General features: G+C 43.3%; 1 protein-coding gene across 1 annotated transcript; it reads left to right on the top strand.

Moving 5' to 3' along the window:
• The first annotated feature begins 7,006 nt into the window (after nt 1–7,006).
• Nucleotides 7,007–9,264, top strand: LOC109867594 (transcription factor Sox-19a-like). Its single transcript, XM_020456835.2, has 2 exons — nt 7,007–7,992; nt 8,280–9,264. Exons 1-2 carry the CDS (start codon nt 7,337–7,339, stop codon nt 8,557–8,559), a joined length of 936 nt encoding a protein of 311 aa, XP_020312424.1. The 5' UTR covers nt 7,007–7,336; the 3' UTR covers nt 8,560–9,264.
• Nucleotides 9,265–10,515: the final 1,251 nt, after the last annotated feature.

The raw sequence follows: 10,515 nt of genomic DNA, 5'->3' as shown, positions 1-10,515 counted from the left end.
GGGAAAGTATTCAGACCCCTTTTCCACATTGTTACGTTACAGGCTTATTCTAAAATTGATTAAATGTTTTTTCCCCTCAATCTACACACTATCCCATGACAGTAAAAACAGGTTCAGAAATTTCTGCAAATGTATTACAAAAAAACCCACTTGCATAAATATTCAGACCCTTTACTCAGTACTTTGTTGAAGCACCTTTGGCAGTGATTACAGCCTTAAGTCTTCTTGGGTATGATGCTACAAGCCTGGCCCACCTGTATTTGGGGAGTTTCTCGTTCTTCTCTGCATATCCTCTCAAGCTCTGTCAGGTTGGATGGGGAGTGTCACTGTACAGCTATTTTCAGGTCTCCAGAAATGTTTGATTGGGTTCAAATCCGGGCTCTGGCTGGGCCGCTCAAGGACATTGAGCCTTGTCCCGAAGCCGCTCATGCATTGTCTTGGCTGTGTGCTTAGGGTCGTTATCCTGTTGTAAGGTCATCCTTCGCCCCCGTCTGAGGTCCTGAACTGGATCTTTGTACTTTGCTCCGTTCAGCTTTCCCTCGATCCTGACTAGTCTCCCAGTCCCTGCTGCTGAAAAACATCCCCACAACATGATGGTGGCACCACCGTGCTTCACCGTGGGGATGGTGCCAGGTTTCCTCCAGACGTGATGCTTAGCATTCAGGCCAAAAAGTAGAATCTTGGTTTCATCAGACCAGAGAATCATTGTCTGAGTCCTTTAGATGCCTTTTGGCCATCTCCAAGCGGGCCTTTATGCCTTTCACTGAAGAGTGGCTTCTGTCTGGCCACTCTACCATAAAGGTCTGATTGGTGGAGTACTGCAGAGATGGTTGTCCTTCTGGAAAGTTCTAACATTTCCAAGGAGGAAGTCTGGAGCTCTGTCAGCATGACCATCGGGTTCTTGGTCACCTCCCTGACCAAGGCCCTTCTCCCCCGTTTGACCGGGTGGCCAGCTCTAGGAAGAGTCTTGGTGGTAACAAAACTACTTCCATTTAAGAATGATGGAGGCCACTATGTTTTGGGGAACCTTCAATGCTGCAGAAATGTTTTGGTACCCTTCCCCAAATCTGTACCTTGACACAATCCTCTCTCGGAACTCTGTACAATTCCTTCGATCTCATGGCTTGGTTTTTGCTCTGACATGCACTCTCAGGTGTGTGCCTTTCCAAATCATGTCCAATCAATTGAATTTACCACAGCTGGACACCAAGTTGTAGAAACATCTCAAGGATGATCATTGGAAACCGGATGCACCTGAGCTCAGTTGTGAGTCTCATAGCAAAGAGTCTGAATACTTATGTAGATAAGGTGTTTCATTTTTTATATATATTTTTTTATATATATATATTTGCCATTTCTAAAATCCTGTTTTTGCTTTGTCATGATTGGGTATTGTTTGTAGATAAATTAAATGTTATTTTAGAATGAGGCTGTAACGTAACAAAATGTCGTAAAGTCAAAGGGTCTGAATACTTTACCAATGTACTGTATGTATACTGTGAGCAACTTTATCATGCAAACAGTTGTCTGCTGCTCAAGCATAATTAAACATTGACATTGTAGACTAGCTGAAATTTGTATCCGTATGTTTTAACATAAACAATGTAAGCTTTTATACGTTGGATGCTGCTCTGTAAGTCTGGATGTCTTTGATTTAACGTCTGACTGCTTCTTGGAGAAACAACTTTGGATATCTGCAGTTGATTGGAGTTAGAGTTGAGCATAGTACAGAGTACTAATCACATTTTGTGTAAATTGAACATTTATTGTTGAGATTTGGCAAATGCATTATGCTTGACCAGTCCCATTTTAGGAGTAGAATATTACAGTTTGACATGTCCTGTCAGAGGAAAAAGGAATATATTACATAAGGGCTGGGTTGTTATACCATTATCTACCACCAGATGGATTCCAAATACTTTCCGGTCTTGGGTGCCTTCCATGCAGTGGTGCTGCTTGACTCAGCAATCCTATACTAGTGACATTTAGATTTGAAGAAATACAGATCACTTTTTGTTTAAATGCTAGGACGCCGAGATGTTTTATTTCCTAATAACTGAATCATTTAAGACATTTAAGACTTGCTCAATTGACACACAGAGGGGGCTATAACCTAAAGAGTAGTTGTTTCAGGACACAGGAAAAGTAGCTGCTGCATGTGCAACAGCTAATGGGGATCCTAATAAACTAAACATAAAGACACACACAAAGATGATATAAATGACTGAAATGTACTCCAATAGCCTATCTGAAAAAACATGATTACATGGGATTATTTTTCACTTGATCCACTTCATGACTCCACAGTAACGAGTAAAACAATGTATACATTGTACAAAAATCGGTTGGTTTATCAATATGACACTTAAGTTCAAGACTTTGAGTTATCTTCGGGGGTGTATGCTTCATGGTTAATGTGACGTGGTGTGGCCACAACAACATACAGGAACTCAAGTCCTTCTGTTCACCTGATTTAGAATTCCTCACAATCAAATGTCGACCGCATTATCTACCAAGGGAATTCTCTTAGATTATAATCACAGCCGTATATATTCCCCCCCAAGCAGACACATCGATGACTCTGAACGAACTTTGTTTGACTCTTTGCAAACTGGAATGCATATATCCGGAGGCTGCATTCACTGTAGCTGGGGATTTTAACAAGGCTAATCTGAAAACAAGACTCCCTAAATTGTATCAGCATATCGATTGCGCAACCAGGGCTGGAAAAACCTTGGATCATTGCTATTCTAACTTCCGCGATGCATATAAGGCCCTGCCCCGCTCTCCTTTCGGAAAAGCTGACCACGACTCAATTTTGTTGATCCCTGCCTACAGACAGAAACTAAAACAAGAAGCTCCCGCGCTGAGGTCTGTTCAACGCTGGTCCGACCAATCTGATTCCACACTCCAAGACTGCTTCCATCACGTGGACTGGGATATGTTTCGTATTGCATCAGACAACAACATTGACAAATACGCTGATTCGGTGAGCGAGTTCATTAGAACGTGCGTTGAAGATGTCATTTCCATAGCAACGATTAAAACATTCCCAAACCAGAAACTGTGGATTGATGGCAGCATTCGCGTGAAACTGAAAGCTCGAACCACTGCTTTTAATCAGGGCAAGGTGACCGGAAACATGACCGAATACAAACAGTGTAACTATTCTCTCCGCAAGGCAATCAAACAAGCTAAGCGTCAGTATAGAGACAAAGTAGAAACTCAATTCAACGGCTCAGACACAAGAGGTATGCTGTTCATCGACTACAGCTCGGCATTTAACACCATAGTGCCCTCCAAGCTCGTCATCAAGCTTGAGACCCTGGGTCTCGACCCCGCCCTGTGCAACTGGGTACTGGACTTCCTGACGGGCCGCCCCCAGGTTGTGAGGGTAGGCAACAACATCTCCACCCCGCTGATCCTCAACACTGGGGCCCCACAAGGGTGCGTTCTGAGCCCTCTCCTGTACTCCCTGTTCACCCACGACTGCGTGGCCACGCACGCCTCCAACTCGATCATCAAGTTTGCGGACGACACAACAGTGGTAGGCTTGATTACCAACAACGACGAGACGGCCTACATGGAGGAGGTGAGGGCCCTCGGAGTGTGGTGTCAGGAAAATAACCTCACACTCAACGTCAACAAAACGAAGGAGATGATTGTGGAGAGGGAACGCCCCCCTTTCCACATCGATGGAACAGTAGTGGAGAGGGTAGTAAGTTTTAAGTTCCTCGGCGTACACATCACAGACAAACTGAATTGGTCCACCCACACAGACAGCATCGTGAAGAAGGCGCAGCAGCGCCTCTTCAACCTCAGGAGGCTGAAGAAATTCGGCTTGTCACCAAAAGCACTCACAAACTTCTACAGATGCACAATCGAGAGCATCCTGTCGGGCTGTATCACCGCCTGGTACGGCAACTGCTCCGCCCACAACCGTAAGGCTCTCCAGAGGGTAGTGAGGTCTGCACAACGCATCACCGGGGCAAACTACCTGCCCTCCAGGACACCTACACCACCCGATGTCACAGGAAGGCCATAAAGATCATCAATGACAACAACCACCCGAGCCATTGCCTGTTCACCCCGCTATCATCCAGAAGGCAAGGTCAGTACAGGTGCATCAAAGCTGGGACCGAGAGACTGAAAAACAGCTTTTATCTCAAGGTCATCAGACTGTTAAACAGCCACCACTAACATTGAGTGGCTGCTGCCAACACACTGACTCAACTCCAGCCACTTTAATAATGGGAATTGATGGGAAATGATGTATAATATATCACTAGCCACTTTAAACAATGCTACCTAATATAATGTTTACATACCCTACATTATTCATCTCATATGTATACGTATATACTGTACTCTATATCATCTACTGCATCTTTATGTAATACATGTATCACTAGCCACTAACTATGCCACTTTGTTTACATACTCATCTCATATGTATATACTGCACTCAATACCATCTACTGTATCTTGCCTATGCCGCTCTGTACCATCACTCATTCATATATCTTTATGTACATATTCTTTATCCCCTTACACTGTGCCTATAAGGTAGTAGTTTTGGAATTGTTAGCTAGATTACTTGTTGGTTATTACTGCATTGACGGAACTAGAAGCACAAGCATTTCGCTACACTCGCATTAACATCTGCTAACCATGTGTATGTGACAAATACAATTTGATTTGATTTGATTTGAACTCTTGTGGGTGCATTTAAACAAAAAGTGATCTGTATTTCTTTAAAAATAAATGTCTAGTATAGGATTGCTGAGTCAAGCAGCACCACTGCCTGGAAGGCACCCAAGACTGGTAGCCCCCTCTAAAGATCTCTGCATGTGAGCATGTCGGCGTCCTATTTCTTTCTCAATAAGAAACAAATCTTCACCCAAAACGTTTTTTACACTTGAGAATGACATCAAGCAGCCTCTTGTATTTCTCACAATGTTTCTCTTGTAATTTCATTGCTTTTCCTTATGTTATTTAACACAATCAACCTAAACCAATTTATGCTTCTCTGGCTCAATGTCGGTGGCCATTCCTCTAATTTCTCTCCCCTCCGGTATCCATCCTCCAGTATTTCTCTCACTAGGATTGGCCTCCCAACCGTGACCGTCCACCCCCCACTGGCACCCCAATTGTTGGCAGGGCAATTGTGTGTGCGGGAGGCTCGTAAAGGGCACTGCCTGGGTTCCCCTGCCCTGTGACGGATAGCTGGGAGACTGCAGGGCCATTTACATGAGAAGAGCCGGAGGAGAGAGCGATGAATAGAGCGGCTTTCAATCTGCTTGTCTCTGAGGACTTTCTCTCCTTACCACCAACCCCCCATCACCAACCCTTTCTTTGTGCAACTCTGTTTTTTTGCCTCCCTCTCTTTCTTCCCTCTTTCTTCTCCTCAACCTCTTCACTTCATTTTCCTTTGCCTCATTGCCTCAAATCTGTCATTGCCAATCATTTTTTCCCTTATGTATATAATGCTGGAGTCTTTCAAACCTCCCTGTCTGTCTTTTATTTGTCCACTTTAATGCTGAATTGATTGTCACCATCACAACACCGGGGGACATAAATGTGTTTCCTCTACTTCCCCTATATTATGCTCACAATACGAATGACCCTGGCACAATAGGAGACGAACACTCACTACATAAGTACAAATAAAGTCAAATGAATTAGATAATGGCTGTATTGTCATGGTCATTGGAATCAGTCCAAATAAATTGCATAATGGCTGTATTACTGTGGCGATTGGAACTATTCCTATTCCAAATCAATCAAATTGATTTATAACGCCCTTTTTACATCAGCTGAAAGTGCTATACAGAAACCCAGCCTAAAACCCCAAACAGCAAGCAATGCAGATGTCGAAGCACGGTGGCTAGGAAAATAATGTGTCTATTACTGTGGACTTTTAGACAAGTCCAAATCAACAGATTGACCTCTCAACCAACCAAATCTCCCCGTAGCTGAGGGGGACTGGGATTATTGTGCACATTGTGGTCTATTTTTAGCTATTGTAATCAACCTATTTGCTTGTATCACTCTACTCAGTTTGAAGTGAACTAGGTGCCAGTTAGCACTCAGTTATGATGAGTGCTAACTAGGTGCCAGTTAGCACTCAGTTATGATGAGTGCTAACTAGGTGCAAGTTAGCACTCAGTTATGAATGAGTGCCAACTAGGTGCCAGTTAGCACTCGGTTATGATGCCGGCCCAGTAGTCTTGTTATTTACTGATGGATGGCTATGGGTGAACACCTAACCAACAATGGAGGTGTAAAGTGATGACCATGTAATCTAGAAAAGGGTGTCAATGGGTAGCTAAGAGTAATATCACACCTAGCCTGATTTTAGAACAGCAGGGAGCTGCTACTGGGTAGAGGGGGCATGGATCATGGGCTATATTGGGAAATGGATCCTGTTTTGTTGACATCCTTTCTCTCTGAAAACATAGGTCTACCAGGCGCTCCACAATGGAATGTATATTGTCATATATTAGGTCATTCAAAAACACGAAAGATTTCATTCTTATATGACATTTATTTGAAAAGCCTAAACTTGGATTATTGTCAACAAGTGTCATTAGTTTGGTGGTCAATATTAGGCCAACAAAAATCAGAAACCAAATTATTCTATATCTTCAGTAAATACAAATAATGAATCTGAACATTTAAAATAGTTTAAAAGTTTTTATTGGAGAGAGACTGGGTGAGGTGAACCCCATCCACATCCTTCCTTCCTACCTCCCTTGCCTTAAACATGTCTCTGTGGTGGCCAATGTTATGGAAATCAACATGAACTATATAATACATGTAGCAAACTAAAGTTTGTCTTTGCTATTGGAAAGAGAGAGGTGGGTGAGGGATCCCCCCTGCCCCCCTCCTTCCCTCCCTCAGCGATTCCTCCTCTTTTCATATTCACTCAAGTGCATTCCAAATTCACCGCACCCCTTCTATAGTGATGTAAATTAGTAGGGTGGAGGAAGGGAGGGAAGTTAAGAGCGGATTTACTGGAGAATACGTTTTATAATCACCAAGCTACCAGTGGGAGAGGGAGTTTTGATTTCAAGAAGGAACTCTACAGCAGTATCTCTTGGTCTCAATTCTCAGAGTAGCCTAAAGGTCTGCATCTGAATCGTGAGTTGGTAGCAGGATGTTTTTGCTACGACTGTATTTACATCGCTGACATTTTAATTGTATTGTTTTCAACTAATGCTTGGGATGCTTGGTTGACATTTTCACCGACTTTTTACCAAGGAAGTTTGGTCAACCACTGCGAGGACAGCAGGCGTACTTTTAAAACTTTGTTCTCAAATTGTATATTTCGTTTATGGTAAATATGTATAACATTATGGAGCACCAACTCAAATCCTCTGGTCCCTCGCATCATCTTGGAACAGGGATGCCACCTGCCAATGGAGGAGGGGGGCACGGGGGCGGCCACACAGGATCCAAACCACCGGCAATCCAACCCGACCCGATGGACAAAGTCAAGCGGCCCATGAATGCCTTCATGGTATGGTCTCGCGGTGAGCGACGGAAAATGGCCCAGGAGAATCCCAAAATGCACAATTCTGAGATATCCAAACGACTGGGTGTCGCGTGGAAATCTCTGACAGACGCTGAGAAAAGGCCCTTCATTGACGAGGCCAAGCGCCTCCGCGCGGTGCACATGAAGGATTATCCAGACTATAAATACAAACCCCGTCGTAAAACCAAACTAATGCCGAAGAACAATACTCTAGCCGCGCAGTATCAGATGTCGGCTGGTAACCACCTGCTGAGTGCGTCCACGGCTCAGGGACAAGGTGGAAACCCCAGAATCGACAGTTATGGCTGGGGCCACACCGGGGGCTACACAGCGGCGATGCAGAGCGAGGCGCTCGGCTACAGCCAGCAACTTCACCGCTATGACCTGTCAGCACTTCAGTATCAGTCCAGCGTGGCCCAGGCGCAGGCCTACATGAATGGTGCCAACGCATACAGGTGAATTTAGATGGTTTTGTCAGTGAATGGAATTGCTGTGTATTCTATATTTCCTTTCCAATGGGAGCTATAGGCCTAAACTGTTGCTAATCAACAGTCATTGAGATGTTGGAACAACCAAACCAATGGCCAGGTTGTTTTAAGGATGCTGGTAGCCTATTCCCACCTTGTTAATGTAGGTTGTAGGTTTGTTTTCTGTTATTTTGTGACTTTTTCAAGTCCAATAGTTCCTCTCATTTATTTGCCTCAATTGATTAGTAACTCACTCTCCAATCTCTGTCATCCAGCCCCATGTCCTACAGCAGCAGCCCCCAGCAGGTCAGCCCAGTGATGTCTATGGTGAAGCAGCAGTCTGATGGCCACAGCATGTCCCCCTCCCCTACGGGGACCCACAACCACCACCAGGCCCAGCGTGGTCCCCAGGTCCAGGGGGACCATCTCAGAGACATGATCAGCATGTACATGCCTGGGGGAGATGCTTCAGATGCCCAGAGGGGGTACTCTGCCTCAGCAGCTAACATCCAGCAGCATTACCTGGGAGGGTCAGCTCCACTCACCCACCTTTGAATTCACTCTTACCCACAACCTGATCTCACTTGGTCTGCTGGGATTGACTGGTGGTAGACTGATGTGGTTAGTAAATGTGTAGGGACTGAAGAAAGAAAAACGTAATTTTAATACAAAGATGCGGTCAGTCACTGACACAAACACTATTTTGTGGCAAGATGATGTCATTTATTGGTTTCAGTGTACATTTTAGTTGGAACGCCTCAATGGTTATGAGTTATTGCAAACCCCAGATATTGTCCCATTCTGGCCTTTCTCTAAACCCCCTCATATGAAAATAGTTTTTAGGACTGAAATGGGATCTCAAAAAGTTGAAGTGGACTTTATCTTGATGAATTCTGAACAAAATGGCTTCGACGCTGACAATCCCAAGTTTTTCTCTCAGACTGCCTATTCTGTCTGTTCAGAAAACGAATGTACATCTAAATGGGTCTATACACTTTGATTTATATTCAAGTTAATTAACAGCAGTTGTTTTTTTATTTCACAACTTTTTGAAACAAAACTGAACAAATGTTTGAGGATTTTGTTATTGTTTAGTTTAAATCAATGCTGCTTTCTAAGGTTCAGGCCTTATTTAGAGTTGTGAAATGTATTGAATAATGTTTTTATTGATGCTCTTATAGTAAGGGTATTGTTATTTCAAGTCACTTGACGACAATAATGTAAAAACAAAAGAAATAAAGATTTGTTTTATAATTTTTATATTTTCTACCGTCACAATTCTTCTATGACAAATTCCTAAACAAACACCATTTACATAAAATGTAGCTAAGCTTAAGGATTAACATTCAGACAGATTTTCATATACATTTCTTTTATTTATTTGTAGCTTGAGAAAATCTGGCATAAGTAAAAGTCCTATATAGGTCTACATCCACCGATAATATCTCACTTTCTCCAGACCTCTGCCCGCTTCTTTGCCAACAGAAAAGGAGAGTGGACTTCAGAGCATAATTGCCCGTTTCGGTAAATCTCATTGTTCCCTCACTGCTTTAGAGCATGCAGGTGCACACAGTATACCGTGGTTCTCAGCGTGTCTTATGCTGGGCTTTGTCCTCTTTTCTTGGTGTGTCCCACGGGGTAGAAAATTAGCGTTGCATTGAATGCCTATTCTTCCTTATCCCACAGTCCAGGCTTAACCCTTTCCCTGCCCCTCGCCATTCTCATGGAAATAAGGTCTGCTATCACTGACTGACTAGTCAAGCTAAGCTAGGGAATGTCATAGGGCAGGCCATGGATGGACATTTACGGAACTCAACAAACGTTTCTACCGAAACTATTTCACAAAGTTCATATTGTTTTTGAGGTGGGGTCTTTTCTGATTAGGACAAGTCGGAACATGTAAACTAACGGATAGAGTGAGAGTACCTGCATTTGCAAGCTATAATCTCCTTAGGAGGAAGGAAGGGGGGTCCACTTTTCTGGTTGAAGAAATCTCTTAGCAAAAGGCTGTCTTCCACATGTTGTTGTTGCCAAGGGATACCCCTGTCAAACTAACTACCCCCTCCAGTTAAATGACTGAGACACTGTCTTGTATCTCAACAAAACACCTTCATCCCACCCAACAGTCTTTTCTAGATGTCAAATAGAGGCCTACACAGCACAATTCAATAATTTTATTACAGGCAATTGATAGCTTAGCATTGATCTGTGAGCCTCTCAAACTGATGCTAAAGCACAACCTAATGTGTGTGTGGGATGTACGGTTAAGAACTAGACAGCCCTTACAAACATGTACCATGGTAGTACACAAAAAGCCATGTATTTTGTTGATTGTACTACCACAGGTGGAGTGACTGCATGTGTTTTAGTACTAGCAGCATGTAAACAGGAAAGCATGGTAGTTGTTTACAATGTATTATTACCATGATACTATGGTCTTTGTCATCCCCTTTTTTGGTTGAAGTGACCAAAAAATGAATGCTTTATGGTACTGACATAATGCAACATTGA

This window comes from Oncorhynchus kisutch, linkage group LG22 (assembly GCF_002021735.2).
Source record: "Oncorhynchus kisutch isolate 150728-3 linkage group LG22, Okis_V2, whole genome shotgun sequence".
In the NCBI taxonomy this organism is placed as follows: Eukaryota; Metazoa; Chordata; class Actinopteri; order Salmoniformes; family Salmonidae; genus Oncorhynchus; species Oncorhynchus kisutch.
This window is presented reverse-complemented; position numbering and strand designations above follow the sequence as displayed.

What these genes read in the sequence shown, in the direction of transcription:
- LOC109867594 (XM_020456835.2), top strand. Translation starts at nt 7,337, where the DNA reads ATGGTAAATATGTATAACATTATGGAGCACCAACTCAAATCCTCTGGT. An exon ending in AATGGTGCCAACGCATACAG is followed by an intron (nt 7,993 to 8,279) that starts GTGAATTTAGAT and finishes TCTGTCATCCAG; the next exon opens with CCCCATGTCCTACAGCAGCA.